The sequence below is a fragment of the Ailuropoda melanoleuca genome, chromosome 2, assembly GCF_002007445.2.
Source record: "Ailuropoda melanoleuca isolate Jingjing chromosome 2, ASM200744v2, whole genome shotgun sequence".
Taxonomy (NCBI): Eukaryota; Metazoa; Chordata; class Mammalia; order Carnivora; family Ursidae; genus Ailuropoda; species Ailuropoda melanoleuca.
This window is the reverse complement of record NC_048219.1, coordinates 40,129,460-40,150,767: the sequence shown is the minus strand read 5'-3', so window position 1 is coordinate 40,150,767 and position 21,308 is coordinate 40,129,460. Positions and strand designations below refer to the sequence as shown.

Sequence of the window (21,308 nt, the reverse complement as noted above, 5' to 3'; positions counted from 1 at the left end):
AAACTGAATAAAATCTGCACAAAGACCCATACGGGAGAATCCTCCCTACAATGTAGAGAAGGTAAGGAAATTGATGAGGGTAGTAAAATTATTCTATAAATCATGTTTCTTGGAAAAAATATTCTACTGGCTTGCTTCCTAGACTTAGGAAGTAAATCAGGAAAAGTACTTCTTTGTCAATTTTTAAGGTTCTAGGATAGCACCTGTCAATCAGTTTTTGTTATATAAGTGGCTTCCTTGGTGGCTAGAACAAGTTATGCAATGCCTAAAATATCAATAGGAGAGGAACAGGACATGGCGCTAGGAAGGACACTCCGTAATCTGTCCAGAAAATAGGAAGCAAAACAGTTACATTGGCAGTAACTGAATGTTACCATACCCTTTCATACCTGTTAGTGGGAAATGATAGAGGATATTTCTTTCCTTTGAAGAACTAACTTCGTATTTACAATTTCCTTAAAATGAGGAGCCTCCATCATGATGAGCACTGAGTAATGTATAGAATTGTTGATCACTATAGTGTATACCTGAAACTAATATAACACTGTATGTTAACTATAGTGGGGTTAAAAGTTAAAAAAAAAAAACTTAAAAAAAAAAAAGAATAGAAGGCAAGTATTCATACCAAAAAAAAAAAAAAAACCAAACAAACAAACAAAAAACCATGAGCTTCCAATACTGCCATTTGTTTTTTTGAATTGAAGTTACAAAAGAATAGTTCATAGGACTGAATAACATGTTCAGAATTTTTTAATGGTGTTTGTGGACATTGAGGGCTTTGAAGAAAACATCATAACTAAATTGGGGAACTTAAAGATGAATTATTGGATAGCTCTGTGCTTGCTTTAAATAAGGACAACACTCAAATTAAGTACAGAAGAAAAAATTTCCTTAGGAACTAACCACGGAAATTGCCTCAAATTGATCTGGGATGGGGAAGCCAGAACTAGAGGCAGGTCTTTCCAAAAAAAAAAATAGTAGAAAGAAAAAAAAAGTCTAAAATTAAATGTGGGAATTTTTAGTTGAGATCAGGAATATCCATCTCCAAAGGTTTTTCTGTGCAGAGTAACTGGCATCAATAAAAGTATTTTTAAAAGAATGTTTATCCAACTCGGAATTGCCACCCAGCCTGGAGAGAAAAAGACTTGGATAAAAAGTTGTAAGATTTCGATGCTACCGCTAATATTCCAGTACTAATACAAATCACGTTTGCTTGGAGTTCTACACCAGAGGAAACATCAAAATCCACCTACTGCTTCCTTTGGTGCCTACAAATGGTTGCTTTTCATTCATTCAGATTTCTGAGAGGATGTTAAAGATGCAGTTGAAATTGCATAATTAACAGTGAAGGAATATAAATAACAATATATTTAATAATATATATTTTTTCATTTAACAATGAAAAAATTGTCTTTATGGTATTATTACTGCATTGGGGTACCAAAGAAAGATTTTGCAAACATCTAAAAAAACCCCTTGACTCTTACCCATAGAGATAAGAAAAAAATAAGAAAAACGGATATTTAAATTAGAGGTATCTCTGTTTATCTCTAAATGTCTAAGAGTTTGTTTCTTAGAATAATTTTAAACATTTTCTCTATTCCCATAATATTAATAGGATTCCCCCCCCAAAATCAAATAGTGAAGGTCTTACTAGTGCAAAAGGAGTGTGCTGTATTTCATTGATTCTGATATGTGCACTTTTTCACATTTTAACATCTCTGGATTTGGAATGGGTCTTAAAATTAATGTGATAAGAAAGCACTGCATCTCAGCTTACTTGGCAGTTTTCCCTTCCCTTTCTTAGTCATATATAAAATAACACTGTATCTTCTGATGGAAGGCGTCCTAAATTCTGTGACATACAGGTGCAGAGGGGTTCTTCATTATTTGAGCGTGGTGATACGCACAGAATGTCCTATTTTCAGGTGTGGCATCAGATTTACGATTTTATAATCATAGCTTTCATGCAAGACTTTATGTCCAAAGTGTTTTGGGGGCATATTCTTACAGGAATTGTTGCGTAGGAAGATTAGAGTTGCTCTTAAAAGTTTAGTCCTTGAATCCCATTAAACTTTGCGGTAAGCAAGTACAAATAAATATGTACAAAGTTTCCACCGTACTTGCCCCAGTTTTGGCTCGGATGTCATAGGAAATGTCAAAAAAGTATTGTGTGGTAGGAGGGAAATGTTGAGCCACCGATCTCAAAAATTTGCTGCTGAAATTCTCTATCCCCCGCAAGCCATTTGACGGCATAAAGTTGACATTCCAAGTCAGTCATGAATAGTCAGCCCCTTGGTGCTGAACAGCCAAAGCACATCTTCTCCAAAAAGAGATAAACAGCAACACACAGTTGCTGCTGGGCAGCCATCTGACAAGGTGACTACTTCAGAGAGAAGTGGCTGTCAAGTGACTCCCAGCAGCGGGAAGTAAAAGAACAAGAGAGTGAGGAAGAGGAAAACCAAAAAAACAAACAAAAAACAAAAAAACCCAGAACCAAACAAATTAAATCAGAATGCTCCTCAGCAATGAAGCAATGTGAGTATCCCCTCAGGTGGCTGTATTTTTTTTTTTTTAACCCCCTCTGGCATTCCTCTTGAAAGAATGCATACTGGTTGTGCTAAGAAAGTCACTGGGCAGGATTTGAGATTTCAGTGGTAAGGAGTATAAAAACGCATTGTATAAAACATGGACACGGTTCAAAATCTCTGTGTGTGTCATTTTCTCTATGAATCTCAATGAGTTTAAAGAATATGTGAGACAGTCATCTGAAGTCAGTTGAGCTCTGCTCTGTGAGTGAGAGTTTATACTTCTTACTTTCGTCTCTGACCAACCAGGAAAATCACATGGAGTAGGTGGAACGAATAATCTTGAGAAAAAAACAAACCAAGAACAAACACCCCCCAAATAAAACAAAAACAAGGTTTTTGTTTTGTTTTTGTTTAAAACAAAAAAAGGGAGCAAGAGTGGGGGAAATGGCTGTAGCAATCAGGAGTATTAAAGAGTGTCCAAAAAAAGGTTGGGACATTACAGAAAAAAAGAACCAAAAACTCCAGAGAGAACTGACATAATAGGCATCTTAAAATAGGAAGCCCCAAATTACCTCAATGGATGATGCAGAGAAGGAACAGGCTTGGCTATATAAATAGTGTTAAATATCTGTCTGTTAATGAATCCTACAAAATTGGCTATATTTCCACCAAATTTGAAGGATTGCTTGGCCTGGTCGGATTAGAAAAAAAAGAACACGTGATATAATTGAAATTCTCTTTGGGGCCCCTACGAGGCACACGTTCATTTATATCCCTGGGAAAATAGGGAGTTCTCCAGAAGAGCTTCAGGCTTTGATCAAAGTACTTCTCACATGGGCTGCTCTGTAGCGTGCTCTTCTTCGGTAAATAACAGCAGGGATTTATTTAGCTTCGAGTTAATGATTCTCCCAAGCAATGCAGGATGGGCCAGCTAGTTTACAATATGGAAGACTTGGAGGGGAGTTCGGACAATAAAGGAAGACAATGGGAAAAAATGGAAGGGCAGAGCCTCAGGTCCCAGATACCATGCAAATATGAGAGAGGCAGCAGCTTATGAAAGACGGGTGAAGAGGTGTAGAGAGAGATCAGCCTTGGGAAGAGGAAAGATGCTCCAGGCAAAATGAGGCATTTAAACCTGGGAAAACCACCCAGCTGAGCAGCCATTCTCAACTCCTGACTTTCATCACACCATAAGGAAAGAGGCACAAAGGCATTTACTGAAAATGCCAGCAATGACTTATTTCTCAGGGAAAACTGACCAAACATCACTAGAAAAGAATGTCAAAAAGTTTGCTCAAGTCCCACAACGCCAACAATTATACCATCTGTCAACATAAGGACAACCAAAAGTGATGAAGAAATGAAAGCTTTAAGAAAATAAAAGATCTGAATTTTGTGATTTCTGATGTGGTACACAACTGGAACTTAAATAAACATTCCTCCTCAAAGGAGACTATTTTTATTACAGAAATAATATGTAAATTACAGGACCTTATTTGATGATTTCTTCTTTACTTTTATGAGTAGCTCTGTATGGAATAGCGTAAGAGAATTCCTGCAAAATACAGGTGTTAATGTTCTTTTATTTGTTTATTTGCTTAGTTGAAGCATTTCGCCTCCTTTGCTGAGAAGGTGCTTTTAAAAGAAGAGTCAGCTGATAGAAGCAGAACACAGAGCAAAACAATTTCGGCCAGAAGTAGAGGGCCTTGAGGTTTTCAGATCATAAAACATAGCCAGTCACAACAACAAACAGATCAAAAGACAGGAGATAATTTTTACCAACTGTGGGAGTGGTGGCTGCGCTCAAGGAGTTGGTGGACGATATTGAAGAAGTACTTTCAGCTCGGGCAAGGGGTGCTATCGGAGGAGGGCTGGAAGAATGTATGGGAGGGCTAAAAGGTCTGGGCTGCAGGAAGAAGAAAAGAGAAGAAAATTAGACACGCAGGTTGGAGTACTCTTGTTCCATGTTTTTAACATCTTCCAGCCCCGGATAGGACAACTCAGGTTCTTAGAAGAGTATAGGTGACACCATTTTTATCTTGAAATTGATTCTATCTCTAACAGGAGCTTGTGGATGGAGCTAAAGGAAACATAAACCGTGTTGTGCTACACTCGGCAGATACATCAGGCTTAGAGAAGCTGAGATCTGTGTTGTTCTAGGACTGTGAACCTACGTGCCCTCAGGGACTAAGCAGGTAACCTCCTGTGAGTGCTTATACCCATTGAAACATATTTAAATACAGTATACAAAACTGTGCTAGGTAAACCAATTATTATGGACATCACCAGTTTGTGCCCCTTATGTGTGGATAGTAAAGAAATGGTCCTCTTCCAGAAGTCTCTTAATTGTTCACACAGAATGTTTGCCAACTCTTCAGCCTTATAACATGATACAAGAAACTTCTGGAACAAATTTATCAGGCTACCACCCTCCTCTGTATTCACACGGTGTGCTTAACACCAGTAAGTTCTTTTCATCAGGGGATGGAAACCAGGACTTCCCCTCTCTTGGAGTCTTCCTCAACCAGATAAATAGAGTGAAAGGAAACACCTCTCTTTCTAAAGGACTTAGTGCAATTAAGCATTACTATCTTAATTTGCCTCAAACCCACGGTGGCAGAACTGAGCACCCCAGCCTCCTATTCCTATCATTTTAGACCTCGACTTGAAATATGGTGGCGATTGAGGGAGGGTTGAAATGTACCCTCCTGCTGCAGGGACTGCCTTTCAGACGCCACCTGTCAGGGCCATTTGCACAAGTGATCTGAGGCCACTGAGGCAGCCTGTGTTGCAGCATTTTGGCTTCTGTTTGTCATTCTCACCAGGAGTCTCTGAGCAAGCCGTAGCAGAAGGGAACATACCACATCTCCGACTCCAGGTTTTCCTGGAGGTAGCTTTGGCCGAGATGGAGGCCGGGGAGGAGGTGGTGGGGGGGTGGTGCTGCTGCAGGGAACCAAGGGAGTGGCGGGTCGTGCAGGGGATGATGCACCTGAAAAACAAGCTGGTATTAACGATGGCCAGCACCACACGTGGCCAAGAGCTGTCATCACGGAATCTGCCTACCCCATCCCCCCAGTACAGTGCTGGTCCTGGGTGCTTTTCTTCACCCCAGCAATTAGTACACTCAACACTCTAGCATCTAGTGTGTATGTGTGTTTTTTTTTTTAATAAAGAAAAAAAATCACTCAGTTGAACTAGAGTTGATGGCAGAAGCTGAAGCTTATTGCCTTTTGTTGTCATGTGACACCCAGTGAAAGGTAAATCCTTTTATTATTCTCTGTGATGGAAGACCTTTTTAGCTTGGTGGTAAGGACCTTTCATTTTGACCACATACACACCCAACTTATAATAAATTCTCTTGTTTTTGCATATTCAGAATTTATGTCCGAGATGAAAATAGAGGTTAGACCTTAAAGGAAGGTGAATGATCTTTCCACATGATATATATACATACACATATATATATTTTAAAACATGTATAAGAGAATTATCCTTTTTCCTGTGCTTCAGAATATGAATGCTAACTTTAATAAACGTAAGCAAACACTCGATGGTAAGCGAAGGACAGAATATAAGAAAGTAAATTGGATGTTGCACAGGTAATTTGCATTTAGAATCTTAATAATAGAATCACACTGAATTTAGAGGATTGTATTTTTTGAAGGAATCTGTTTTATGTAGAGTTGGCCCATGATGGTTTTTGTGGTGATTTTGAAAAGAGCCTCTTGGATTTACTTTTCCGGCTGTCAATGACAAACATGGGAAACACAGAAGACACACAGAGGCCGGCATGCACACTAATCAGCACACCAGTAGGGTCTCCAGACTCAGGGGTCGGTCTAGCCTTAGCCAGATGTCTGGGGTGCATGAATAAACTCCTTGACTCCAAACCTGAAGAAATTCAGACTGACATTCCAAGCAGTGCTTGTTCAGAAAAGCTCCAACTACTCCACAGGTTTCGTCACTTTGGTTAGAAGCACAGGTATCAGATCATTCCAAGAGAATTCTAAGAAATCCCGCCTCAGGAAAATAACTGCCCACTCCTCTCCTCCCATCTGACATGCCCCAAAACTGTGCTCTCTGGAGAAACCTAGGTCAGCAAGATGCTGGTCTCCATCTCCAGATCTTCAGATTCCCAAAGAGCTTTGAAGTTGAACAGCAGAACCCAGCATCTTGGAATCTGCTCTCTTCTGATGACAGTCCCTGGGGGTAAACCTTGCTCCCCTTATTTCAATACAACCCGAAATACTGAGGGTGTTGTGTTTCTCTGTGCTGTTTATTCTAAGTGTAATTTCGTTAGTGTGAAACCCTATTAAAATTACTACCACCTCCATCCCTATCTCCACGGTCTCTCCACCTCTACCACTTTTCTTTTCTTCACTTGTATTCTTACTTTTTATTTTATTGGGCCAAGAGCGATGCCAGGCACTTTACGTGCATTATTTTATTTTATCCCCACACTAAGTTTTGTAGGAATGCACAGAGATATTGAGTAACTTGCTCAAGGCCCCATAGCTCAGATGGTTGTTTTAACTCCAAAGTCCAAGCTCTTAAATGCAGAGTCTTGTAGCTTTAAGTGGACTGTGAAGTCCCACATTTTACATAAAGTCTGCTCTTACTTTTGTTAACAGCAGCTCCTGCACATTTCTCTCAACGTAAATACTTTTAGTCTTTGGCTAATCTTTTCTTGAATAAAAACAGAAGATATGTTTTGACAGGTCCCACTGCAAAGTTCCCTTTTCACTTAATAGATTGACACCCAGGATGTTTTCAGGAAGCACAAGTGACAGCAGAGAGATGGAAAATAAACCTTGAAACAACAAAGTCTTTGTCAGGAAGTTTCATGGGACTTTTTCTAGGTTCTGTTTCACTGGAAAACAACGCCATAGGAATGGTTCAAAATACCTATCCGTGCGTCTATTTCCAAGAAATCATCTTCTGAATCAAGCTCAGGAAAAAGTCAGATGCTTATCTTTTTTTTTAATATGTTTGAAGAGGGAAAGTTTTGAAAACCACTGTCAGTAATGCTTGGGAAAGTTAATATGTGGCTTGTCATCAAGGCGGTATGGAATGATGAAAAAAGCTGAATGAAAAAGCAGATGATCTGACTTCTGGCCCTGCCCGCCTCTTATCAGCTGTGGGATCTTAACCTCTCTGAACCTCAGCTTTTTATTTTAAAAAATGAGAAATTTCTACCTTACAAGGTAGTTGTGACAATCAAAATGGAAAATGCTTATCAAGAGTTCAGTAAACTATAAAATGCTACACAAATAAAAGGGAATAGATGTTGACGATGATGGTAAAGACTGTGTCTTTTTCATACAGACACAACTAAAAGCAAAGAAAAAAGTGGCAAGTTAACTGTTTTCCTTTTCCTTTCACTTTTTCCTAACTGGATTGATTTGATTGATTTGTCGTGCAGTTAGAAAGGCACCGAGGCAGTGTTTAAGAAGCAAAACCCTCTTGACAGAACCCTGAGGTTTTGCAGAGGGTAGTCAGGGCCTGGGGGGTATTTTTTTAACTGAACTGAGGCTTCCCCTGATTTTGTGAGATTGCACAATTGTTTCGTGTTCTAAGAGTGTAGACGACTATTTGTACGTCTCTATCCTCATTCTTTGATCTGGAATTACACGTTCATTTCTTCTACAGGCAATATTTATTCCGAAGAGCAGGGCTGGAAAAAAACTGGACATCACTGTTTCAGGTTTAACTTTAAAAATCACCTGTATGTTATTTCAGTTTTGTGAGTTCAAGAAAGTTGACAACCATTGACATGCTTTCAATCCATTTGCTGCTTCAACTTGAAGTTTTAGCATCGTTTTTTTGTAGCCCCTTGAAAGCCATACAATAACTGCTTCAACTCCCATCTCTCTTTGTTGGCTAGTGGCTTCCTTATTTGGACTCTGCCACTCTAAAAGACTTGTAGTTAGGAAATATATTTGTTTAGGTCAATCCCAGTTAGCTCACACTCATTTGTTTATAAATGTGTGTGCGTGTAATATCTTCTAATATTGCCTTAGTTTCTCAAGTTGGAAAGTGTTGCACTGAACATTCTATCTTTATTGACATCTCTCTTTCCTTGGTCTCTACAGGCCAATAAAACACTGTCTCCCTCCCATTCCCTGGTTCAGCACCCACAAGAAAGAAGAAATGGCCTTTGCCAAGAGAATTATCATCTGCATTCCAATAAAGCAAAGTTCCAGCCAAACTAGGTATTTATAACTTTGCCAGAAGTAAATCAAAGTTCTTGGAGCAAATTCTTAACTTCTATTTTTCAACATCAGGTAACTCAACTGATTCACAAGGCTGTGTGTACTGTCTACACTTGGTCAGTGACCAAATGAATGAAATTTTAAAATCGAGCATAATGGTACCCAGTTAAATATAGTTTGAGATGTTCAGGAAAAGCTAGTCTCATCAGGCAAAGTGTTATAAAAAGGAGGTCTTGAGAAGCATTGTTAATCTTTAAAACATGAGGTCATCTCTCATTGTTTTAATCGTAAATTTACATTTCCGCTAGTCAGTTTATATTCCATCAATAAAACATTAAATGACAAATAAACTGGGACTTAATTAAGAAGATAATTGTGCAGTTTTATTTATTCATGAGCTTCATTGACCCACTTCAATCCTCCACTTAGAAATTCAATCTTTTACCAGCAAAGTATCATTTTTTTTCCAGCTTAATTATTAAGTATCGATAGTCTTTACTGGTAACACCTAAAAAAAAAAACAAAACTCAAATAATTTATGAAGCTAAACATAGAGATGACAACAAAATTCTCAAACATCTCAGAAAGAAAGCCAAGGCTCCCTTCTTCACTCATTAGATCAGTGGTCAATTCAACGAAACGCCTTCCAGAGTCTCGTGGAAGGTGATGGAAGAAACAGATAAGCAACAAATCTGCCCTGTCCTCCCTTTCCCCAATTAAGCATGTTCATTTTGAGGAAAGCACAGAAGCCCGCCACTGGAACAAGGGAGTTATTCCTCTAGAAGTCTTATCAGAAGACTGAGAACCTCAGCCTGGGAAGAGGACACCATGCAAGACCCTGGAAACAGTCCCCTCTTTGATAATAGAGAGGCAGCTTCTTTGGGTTTGAAATTGGAACTGAAGGCTTTAAGTGGGGTCCTTTTATTACCTTTACAGATAAGTAAGGAGGCTTATATTCCAAAAATGATCTAAAAATGCAGCAGAGAATGAAGACAGGTGCTCTAACCCTCTCGAGTTATCAAGAGCAGCACAGAGAAGTGGGTTTTGAGAGAAAACTGTTGGTGATTTTGTTGATGACACAGGGCATGATTGGTGGGTGTCAGTGGTCAATTAAGTTTGGGATATTTTGTAACTAAACCTTAAAAGAGTGCCTGAAGAGCACAGGGGTTAAGAACACGGGCTCAGAATCAGATAGACCTGAGAATGACTGAGTATCCCAAGTCTATCACCTGTAGCTGTGTAAACTTGGGGAAATTATTTGACATCTCTGAGCCACAGTTTCCCCAAGTTTATGCAGCTGTAAAATAGGAGAAATAAGAGAGCATTTATTACATGGGGTTGTTGTAAGAAGGAAATGATGTGCACAAAGGATTAAGATGATACCCCGAAAAAGAAACTTATAGCTGTTATTATTGGCAAATTAAAGTCTCTCAGAGGTCCTATGGTAAAGAAACCTGCTGATTTTGTCTTAACATAACGTTCCCCAAATTTATTTCTATATTGAGTAGTTTTCCTTTTTTGGTGGACGAAAGCACCTGGGACACATGCAGTGATATAAAACATCGATTTTGTGTGGGGTACAGGTGAATCTCCAGCCCTCTCCTTTTTTTTTTTAATATTTTATTTATTTATTTGAGAGAGAGAGAGAAAGCACAAGCAGGGAGGAGAGGGAGAAGCAGACTCCCAATAAGCAGGGAGCCCAATAGGGAGCCCAACATGGGGCTCGATCCCAGGACCCCAAGATCATGACCCGAGCTGAAGGCAGACGCTTAACAGACTGAGCCACCCAGGCGCCCCTCCAGTCCTCTCCTTGATCAAATTGGATGCTTAAAGCACAGGAATTTTCAAACACAGAGCAAGGACTGAAATATTCCATTGAAAGAGGCAGCAATGATAAATATTAGAATGGAGACAAATGCCTTTCCTTCCTGTCTCTCACTAGATCTAAATAGCATAAACTTGGTCACCTCTTCCAAAGCAAATTAAAAACAAAAACACATGGCACTTAGAAGGTGCCTAACCTGGACCTACAGGCACAAGAGGGAAGGCAATGGGGGGTCTTGCCAGATAAATGTGAGCACCAGTAGAAGAAAAAATATGGAAGAAGATACATTAGAAAATCTTGATCTTTCTTCGGTGTGCATGGCAGGGGTTGCTATCCTTTCATAGGATGGGAACATAAAATGAAGCTTCAAAGAAGGCAAACCAAAATATCAGATTCAATATCAACATTGGATAGAGAGTCTCAAATGTCCATTTCTGATAGACTTCTCCATCACCTGTCATCATGCTTAGAGCTGACTTCATAGGCTGGTGACCTTATCAAAATAAAATCAGAGAATAATTTGTGTTCAGTGGCAGCTTGATACGTTGTGGGTGCAGTAAGGTACAGTGTTTTTGCTGTCCCCTAAAAATCTCCTTTCCAAACCCTACTTCTTTTTTCCTAAAGTAATTAGAGGGGTTAACACGGTTCTCCCCCTACAAAAAAAAGAAAGGAAAAAGAAAAAGAGTAGAAGAAGAAAGAACACATTGACCTACCTACCAAAATTAGGACTCTTGGGAAAAAACAATATAAACATTCAGTTATAAGATGAATACAGTCTGAGGATCTAATACATAGCATGGGGACTATAACACTATATTGTACAATTGATAACACCATATTGTCTAATTGTAATTTGTTGAGAGAGTAGAGCTTAAGTGTTCTCACCCTTCCTCCTACCTAACCCCCCCAAAGGTAAATATGTGATGTGTTCATTAACTCGATGGGAGCAATCCTTTCACTATAAATGTATATCTCAAATCACCACATTGTGCACTTTAAATATCTTATAATTTTGCCAATAATATCTCAACAGAGCTAAAAACAAAACAAACTAAAAAATTTCTTGTACAGGCATCTGACAGGGAAATTAGACACTTAACATGAAACTCACTGGCTATGAAATCTGCCTTTCTAGACCTTTCCTGAATTCCAAACAGCTTCCTTTAAAAAATACGCACTTCCTAAGTGCAGGGTGGAAGGCAGGGCACTCCGAAGGAGCGCTAGGAGTGCAGGGCAGAACGCATCACAGACTCGCACTATGACGGTTAGCATTCGGTGCACTAGGACATGCCATGGGCCACGGAACACCCAGACCAAAGGAGGGACGGCGGAAGCTCTAAAGCCAACTGCCAGGCAGGGGGAGGGCGTTGCTCACACTGCAGCAGCCACGGCCATTCCCAGCCACAGGAAGCACACTCAAACAGTAAGACATACCGCTGGTGGTCCCCACACCACTGCCTGCGCCAGGTCCGGGGGATGAAACCACAGTCCTGTAGGTGGGTGGTGGTGGGGGAGGTGGGGTCACTCTCTGTCCCAACCCAAAATCTTTGGGAGATGAGATTGTTTCTAAGTAATCATCTTTAATGAAGGTCTGCTCAGCGATTTTCTTCTGGACTTCTTCTAAATCGAGCGGCGACGGTACATTGCGAGGAGGACCAGAGGGTCCTGGGGGGCCTGGAGGGCCCGGGGGGCACGGAGCTGGGGAGTCAGATGGGTTGTCTGATGCAGCTGGTGGGGACACCACCTTTTCCCTTGGAGTCAACTCTGGAGTAACATGTTCCGGGGACGTATCAGAAAAATGGACCCACTTTTCTTCAGCATTAACAGCAACAGACTTGGGGGATAACACTGGGCCAAAAATGCTGTCCAAGTCATTGATTGATGGTAGTTTTTCAATTTTGACCTCTGTGGCTGACTGGTCATTTCCTGTGGTTAAAGTAGTTGATTTTTAACTTTAATTGACTCGGTGAACATTATTTGTATGAGGCGGGGGGCGGGAGGGGTGAGGCAAAGAATAGTACACAGATTGCCCCGTGAGGTGTAAAAATAACTGGATCCGAGCTCAAGGGGAAGAGAGCGATCCCTGCCGCCGTAACGTGAGTGTCATCTTTTTATGTTGTTACTTTACCCTTTCTGCTGGGTGACCCCAGGTAGCTATTTTTACCACCATTGAAAGTGCTGAGCGTGCTACTGCTCTCAAAGGCGGCTCACAAGAGTGCAAAGGGTGATCACTTTGAAAAGGCTGCGCTTGGAAAAGGTTCACAGAGTTCAGGCTCTGGAACTGCAATTCCAAAAGGGAGGTCCTTTCTGAAAGTCTAGCCTACACGCAGCACAGTAGAAAAATAACTGATAGCTGAAAATCACCCTCATATTCGATAAAGACTGTCTGCTCTAGCATATTAAAATGTTTGGTGAAACTAATAATATCTGTTCGTTTAAAAAAATTATTGTATCATAATTAAGCCGTACATCCTCCACCTTAAATACACCAGAAACACAGTACAAAGGTTATTTAAAGGAACACCCCACACGTATGTTTACACGCACACACATACACATCCCACGTACGACACACACAGGTTGTTGAGGAGACTTCTACTGCTCGTCAGACCAGTTACACATGTACTTGGTTAACGGGAGGAAGCTGTCAGAACATCTTTACAATGTCTTTTCCCATCCAGTCTAACCTGTTAACATCGTAGGTATAGCTGTGATACGCATCTATCTAGAGTCAGGAAACAAAGTTCTCGGTTCTGCTTCAACATGAGCATCAGCTCTTCTCTTTAATTCTTATCAGTAATAGAAAAAAATTTAAAACTGTCTTCTATAGCTTGGCAGGAAATGCTTGAAAACAACAGTAATGTGAGCAAGTGCACTTTTTAAACACTGAGGTTATCGAAATTAGAAGCTATTGGGATTAGACCCCTTCCCTGAATGATTGCAAGGCATGAGCAGAAGAAACTTTACCTTTAAATAACTCATCAGCTCTAAGAACTGGCCCAGTCCTTCCATATTTCACATTAGAAAAGAATTGACCTTCAAGGCTCTAAGGCTACAGATAAATGGGGTAGCAGTTTGCATGTCCTACACTATTTATAATTATGTCACTGGTAGATTTATTTATATCTAATATATTTATGAGAATACAAGGAGCCAAAATGATCTGAACTTGCAAACACCTTCATGTATCATGCTCTGGATGACTCTTCATTGGGTTTTAATCAATATAAATTTCAAAAATGACTATGCCTTGCACTTGGTCTTGTTGATAAATACCTACTCGGTAGCTATCAAACTCCAGGCTGCAAAAATAGCAAAGGACAAAGCAGCAATGGAGTTCCAAAGGGCATAAAGAACCGTATCCTAAGGGCCCAGACACATAATATAGCAATTACTGCTTTTGACTTGCTAGCCCAGTAGGACAAGTAGATTACAAACTGCATGAATATGTAATACTGATTTTAATACAAGGTAAAGAATTGCCTTAGAAAAGATCAATCTAAAGGCATGTGGCAATTCCTTGCCATATTTCATTATCCTTACATAGCTTTTTGCCACGGGATGAAAATGATTCCTGGGAAAAAAATCTACCCCCTCCCCCCCCAAGCTTACCCAGAGGTTGCACATCCTGAGAACCATTCTATGTCTTTGTAGACTAGGCAGTTTTAATTCTAGAAAAAAAATGATCAGTTCTTGGGAAAATACAAATTGTGCCTTGAGATTTTTAATTCGTAAATCATTAACATGAGATCCAATGAAGTGAAATGCCAATTAGACAAAGACTTTTGATATTGAGATTTTTTTTTTCTTTCATCTCACAAATAAATGTGGCCCTCATTCAACAAAATGATACAGAGGAAAAATGAGCTGAGAAAGAGAATCTTTTTGTGAAACCTGAGAGTGATACTGGAAAATAAGTCTGCATAGTAAATTGTCATGGAAGGAAAACTGAATGCAAACATTTTCATGCTTGAGTCTCTACAGCTCCTGACACGTCCAGGGCAGGTTGAGGTCCAGGGCCACTGCTGACTGCTGTTATCATCCCAGTACCAAAAAAACCTGAAGCTTACCTGGTGCAACTGTCAGCGGGGAGCCTGTTCGGGGTGGGGTGGCTGGTATGTTTTTGGGAGGCAGTGGTGGAGGTGCTGCAAAGACAAGAGATACCAAGCATCAGCGAACGCTTTCTCCCTAAGTTACACAATATTCTGTAGATAAGCAGGATTTTGGGCTTTCATTCATATTGCTATTATTGGCAATGTTATAACCATGAATGGTCTAAATTTTTCTCAGTTCAGGGCTAAGGAATGGAAGCAGGACCCATTCAGATTCTTCCATTTTAGGATAATAAGAATCTGTCAAAAGGATGTCAGATAACAATAATAATGTCATCATTTTATTCATTCATCCCTTTATTTGACAAACTTCAAGCACTGGCAAAGTTCCACATCATACTAGGAACTGGGGGCATGGGGTTAAATAAAAGGAGCCTCTGTCCTCAAGGAGCTTATGATCGAATGAATGAATATCATGTTAACAGAGGATCACAATCCAAAGTGTGGTGAAGGAAATGAGTATGTCTTGGTGGAGGCTCGGGTGAGGAGTTTTTAATATAGTCAGGATAACATTGTCTGGATTGAGTCTGGAAAGATGTCTCAAAGTTATACATCTTAACTTTTAGTATATTTTTGAAAGTCTGAAGCAATATGTTTGGGGGCAAGAAAGAATACACAGATTCCCTTGGTAAAAATTATGGTGAACCAAACCCCCCGAGATAGAAAAAGTATTGTATTACGGCCCCACCAGAGAGTCAGCCTTCTGAACTGGACTTGTCATTTTGTGGGCAAAGTTAGGGGTTACTGTTTCAACAGGTACATTTTTTAACGTATTCTTTCTTTAAATAAATGTTTTTCTGTCACTGGTTACACTTGGTAGATTCAAAGAGTTCACACTAATCTCATAAACCAGACTAAGTTCATTTGTGAATCTTGAATGTTGTCCAATTTTTCATGACCTAAAAGCAGAGTGGGTCAGCTGGGCACTGGCTGGAGAGAGCTTGGCAGTACCCTCTGCTTGCCTGCACTACAAAGAGCCCCTTTCTGTCACTCCACCCCCACCTGACTTCATTTAATTTTAGAGAGCGTCCTGTCTTTCTACACAACAGGCATGACTAACAGCTATCATCCTAAAGCCCAGAAATACGTGTCTCCTATGAGCTTCTGAAAACGACACCTCAAATGGATCATGTTTTTCCATAGAATTAAGAGTCAATAAAGGTCTCTGTTTTTGACTGAGGTTCTCTGCAAAAATTGAGGTCATAATCAACAAAAACATAAAATATCATAAGAGCCTAATAATTTAAAATAGCAAACTTGTGCTGCAATCATGAAATGAGCAAAATTATACAATACACATCGATTGTACAACGGTCTCTGCTGTGCTAAGTGTAACCACACCACATAAAACTCAGAAAACTCGAAAATGCTGATAATTGGTCTTAAAAGCAATACATCATCTACATAAACATTTCATTTATATACTTTCTTGGCATCCAGGAAAGGTTTTCTAGGAATAATCTGGACGGCTCAGGTTTCTAAAGAAAGCTTTTCAAGGAAGTTAGAGCTTTTTCACTGGCTTTGTTTCCCAGTAGCAGAGAGAAACATTCAAAATCACACCACTGGGGTTCAAATTCTTTCAAAGCACATCCTTGAAAGTTTTGATGTTTAAAATAGTTATTGGTGATCCGGTTTTTCCTATCCTGTTTTATGAGGGAAATGTCTTTGAAAAGACTGGATCCCATGGTTTTATAGCAATATCTCCGGCAAACAACCTCGTGGGCCTTTGACCAGGAATCCCTTGGTTAATTCCAATGATTATTTTTAGGCCTCATAAAGCAGAACCCTGGGAATTCTGAACTGGAAAAGTATTAATTGGTGTGTATGTGAGCTTCACAAAATGAAAATACCCTATGCATTCCACCACACCCCCAAACTCCTTTCTCTGAGACCCAGTCTTCCTCCCACAGTCATTTTAAGGACTGATTTCTGCAAGCACATATGCTTTGGGAAGTCCACTGAAATGAGAACTCAAGAAATCTCCCAAACAGGTGGCTTGACGAAAGGAACAATCCATTCAGGCCAAATAACCCAACCCGCCACAGGTGCAGGGCTATCAACATCTTCAGGAGGAAGTGGGGGTGTGCTGCAATAGCACTGCTCACAGCCCCTGGTTTCAGACAGGTTTTCCCTGAGTTCCTGTCTCAGCTTCCCACCAAATAGCATCATTTCTCTTGCTGTCCAATTATCCCTCTTTTGTCTCAATGTGTCCTTTCTGTCCCATGCATCCTCCTTGTCCTATAGGACTCGCAGAGACTACCTGATTTGTTCACTTCTTTGTTGTGTGATAGCCCGGTACCTGGAGCATGGTAGGTTTCTTTACCTTCTTTGCTTCTCCCTCTTTTATAGCCATATTGGATGAAAGAATGATTGAATGAGCTGATAGGATATCAGAAGAGACACTATGATTAATAATTCTACTTTATTATATTATTCTTGCCTTGACAAACTGCCCTAGGCCCCTTTAACTCTAAAGCCTATTAAAATCACATCTTTTCTTGATATTATATAGTCCAAATGTTGCTTACGTACTTTCTACAAGTTGCCTAATTTTCACTATGCAGACAGACAGTAAAATGAGTCACTTATTTTTCCAGACAGAGCAGACACATAACTTACTTCCAGTGGGAAAAGGCCTTGTTAACTTTGGCGACTCGATGCTTGGATTAATTGGTTGGCCTGAACCCCATATCTCAGGCTGATCTAAAAGAACTGGAAACATAAAAAGAAAATTTCCCAGGGTGAGTTCAAAAAAGAAACATTTCTGGCTTATAGAACTTAAAATTTTAATTTAAAGTTGAGCTTTGCAAAATTATCTCCCTCTTGCCTCAGTCCTAGCAAAGTAATTTACAAGTGTGTTGCTTTTCATGCTCTTCAAGCAAAGAATGCAAATGGAAGTGGGATGTGTGCGTGTGTGTGTGTGTGTGTGTGCGTGTGTGTGTGTGTGGGCGTGTGTGTGTGGTGATGGCGGGTGTCTGTGTGTGCACACATAGCTAAATAGAAACACTCGAACTATAGCATCAGTATTGTCTTCCTGGTTGGTCACTTAAGGACATTCTGAATGTCAGGACCTGTATTAGCTCTATTTCTGGCGCCCATTTGAAGATTCAGGCATTAATCCCATGGACGGTCATTTCAAGCTGGTTTATGTAAAGTTTGCTGTGAATATGCCTCAAAAATGAAAATTCCTAGGTTCTGTAGAGTGGTTCATATCCTTTAAAGGATCATATAGGGTCTTTAAATAATCCTTTTACAGTATAATGAAGAGAGATTAAATTATCCTAAAAATGTTTGGTAAATAACTTAAGAGAACCAGGAAAATAAATAAGAGGTTTGACACCTAAAGTAAATCAGAGAAATTAGGTATTGGGCCTAATGACACTGAACCTAATTTGTTTCTGTTTCTTCTGTCTCCTTGTTTTGATTTTTTTTTATTGCTATGGTAACCATGTAAACAACTAGGTCTTCTCTGGGCATACCATGTGCCAGGATCTATGTAAGTACTGCTTGTAATTCATTATGTTGTAAAATACAGGCTGGCAAATTAGCGGGATGTGAATCGGAATCCAGTCTCTACAGTTAAACTGTAGGACCTTGGGCCAGTCATTTCATCTCTGAGCTTCCCTTCCTGCAGTGTAGAGATAATAAGAGCAATCTGAGAGTTACTGAAAGGATCACAGGAGATAATACACACACATACAATGTATACAAACTGTATGTAATGCACTTATCACAAGGCCAGTAGCTACTTTTAGATATTCCAATCCTCGCAACACCGCCCAGTGGTTGATATTAGTACCATTTTCAGCAGAGGAAGCAAAGATTAAAGTGATTAACATGCCCAAGAGCTCCCTGGTGAAGTACAGGAGCCAAGATCTGATGCTGGGCATACACATCTGACTCCAAAATGCATATTTTCCCCCCAGGCCTTTTAAATTAACAAAAAGAAGTAAGAGTGAGTAGGTCTGAAAGGCAAGTGTGGATATTGGAAGAGCTGGTATGCCTGGTGCAAATCTGGAACTTTATAGAACTTTGGGGGGTGAAACCACCTCAAGACAAAACAAGCCAGGCTCATAGACAAGTTCAGGTGTGTATCTCCTCCCCCAACACAAACCCAAAGATGATGTTAGTTCTGTTTTGTTTTAACATGAAAGCAAACATTCTCCAAAGATGTGACGCAGCTTTTTTTTCCCCCATGGATTTGATGTGGGACACCACCTTGATTTTTTAAGAACTGTTTTCTATTTTGTGAATCAGGTTTCCATATAGTCAAGGAATTCTTTTAATAGGTAGATTCAGATGCAATAAATCAAATCCCACCTGTAAGCACTGCATAATTGTCATTAAAAGCAAAATTGATCATAGTTGGGTTAATAAGACGTTGCAAGGCCATCTTTACTTAGGGATTTTAAGTTGTAGACATTTAAATCCCTGAAGGAGTAATTTAGGGATGTTCATTATACATTTTCCTAACAAGATCATTAAAAAATATTTTGATGTTGACGCTCCCTTCCAGTGTCCATTCTCCATTTCTCCACAGTTAAAAAGTCCTAGCTGGCCATATGGCACTAAATACTCTCTGATTGGCTCTGGCTAAAGTGATGTACATTTCTTCCAGATTTTGCTCTCACACGACTTGACAGTGAGTATACTGGTCCTCCCTTTCCCCCACCCCCTCCCCACTTTGTTCTGACTGGGAGATGATGAGAGCTGGACCAGCTCCTTTGGACCCAGAGACAAAGGCCACATGTTAAGAATAGCAGATCCACCCCACCAGTCCTATATTGTTTACTTCGAGATTGTTGACATAAAGCAGAAATAAAATTCTATATTGTTTAAGTCCCTGTACTTTGGAGTCTCTTTGCTACTGTAGCTTAGTTTACTCATTATGCTTTCCAGTCCTTTTGTCCTTAACAGTTAAACTTGATTCCTGTGCCCAACAGTATAAAAAGTACCATTTTATTATACATATACCATAGTGTTTTTAGATCAAATGGTTTTTCAGAAGAACGTTCCGTATTACCAAACACAACTACCACACATACATGCACGGGACATAAATACATTTCAGGAATAGATTAGATCCCTTTTATAAAGAGCTTCATTTATGTCAGCAAGGTACACATTATTAATAGCCATCCAAAAAAGATGGATCATTTAAAAAAGTTAAATATTTAATTCCAGGAGTAAATATTTAGTAGGTAAACCCAATAAAATGGCAGATTGATATTTTTCCACAACATTTTGTTTGTAAGTTGCTCAATGATTCAAGGTCATTCCTGGGTCGTGAGCCTGCAAACAAGTCAGTTGTGAGCAATCTAATTGGCACCTCCACTGACGAGGTAGAGAAGAGAGTAAATGTGGTCAGAGAGGCTAGATCACAGTGACAGTGACTCTGCCAGGAAGCGCAAAGGTCTGGCTCCACCATGATGACCGTTTGGCTCATAGAGCATTTATCCCCTGACTTATTCCCTGTGATTTGTGTCCATTTGCAATAAATCTTACTGACTGCTTTTGAGGAGTGAACTTGTTAGCTACCTGATATTTCCAGAAGTAAAATTTCAAATCCTAAAATACTGGAGGTTTGCAAATGAAACTCTAGTCCCAACAGCACACCTAGATCAGAACTTTTTTTCCCATGAGGATCTGATGGTACATGGCTCAAAACCGATGCCTTTACTCTAGGCAAGTTATACTTTAATGAAAAGAAAAAATCTAAGGGGTACATGTTTTTCCTACCTTCTGTCTTCTGTTCATCAAAAGCTGATTCTAATGGTGGACCAAAGAGGGGGGCAAGGGCCATCGTGTCATCTGCAGGCTTTTTGCTAAATCGCCCAGATTAAAACAAAACAGAGAGAAAGGGAATATTAATGCTAAAAAGATACACAAGCTTTCGCATACTTTTCATGGGAAGGCAGATGGATATGTCTTGTGTACATACGTAGGCATGTCCACAAGCTCCCATGGGGCTAGAGAGTACACCTAAGAATGTCAATGTATTATGGACCAAGAGAATCAGTAGGAGATAAGAAACCTGGTTCTCAATGGGAGACCAAGGTGATGGTACAATAGAAATCAGTTGAAAAAGAGAAACTCTTTCAAATCATCATGATTCTCTGTACCTAGAAGAGATAATACTAGAGATAACAATTTATTGCAAAGCACCTTAGTCTCCTGAGATCTTAAAAACCATTTATATTGGGGCACCTGGGTGGCTCAGTTGGTTAAGCATCTGCCTTTGGCTCAGGTCATGATCCCGGGGTCCTGGGATCGAGCCCCACATCAGGCCCCCTGCTCAGCAAGAGCCTGCTTCTCCCTCTGCCTCTGCTTGTCACTCTCTCTGTGTGTCAAATAAATAAATAAAATCTTAAAAAAAACACAACCATTTATATTTGTCTTTACCACAACTCTGTATTGTAGTTAATGCAGTTGGTGATTAGTGAAAGTCAGGTATAGGGAGGTTAAATGACAAACCACCCAGGAAGTCTGTGTTTGAATCAGACACTAGGTCTACTGGTTTCTAATTTCCATCCTATCTCCCCAACCAATACACACAATAGTCTAGCTAATACCTTAAACACAGCATATCTTAGAAAAAAAATTGAGAAATTAATGGGAAAGGAGGGAA

At 39.8% G+C, this 21,308-nt stretch overlaps 1 protein-coding gene across 6 annotated transcripts in view; it reads right to left on the bottom strand.

Annotated features, from left to right (window-relative positions):
• Nucleotides 1-21,308, bottom strand: part of SGIP1 (SH3GL interacting endocytic adaptor 1) — a 221,821-nt gene that overhangs the window by 55,460 nt on the left and 145,053 nt on the right. For 5 of the 6 annotated variants that reach the window (XM_034653636.1, XM_034653638.1, XM_034653637.1 and 2 more), the window contains 5 exons: nucleotides 20,420-20,505; nucleotides 17,300-17,392; nucleotides 14,639-14,713; nucleotides 5,393-5,520; nucleotides 4,311-4,437 (listed from right to left, as the gene is read on the bottom strand). In XM_034653636.1, coding sequence (XP_034509527.1) covers nucleotides 4,311-4,437; nucleotides 5,393-5,520; nucleotides 14,639-14,713; nucleotides 17,300-17,392; nucleotides 20,420-20,505 — 509 coding nt within the window. Of the gene's footprint in view, nucleotides 1-4,310; nucleotides 4,438-5,392; nucleotides 5,521-12,002; nucleotides 12,495-14,638; nucleotides 14,714-17,299; nucleotides 17,393-20,419; nucleotides 20,506-21,308 lie in introns of all 6 variants that reach the window. The other variant, XM_034653641.1, reaches the window with a different exon arrangement.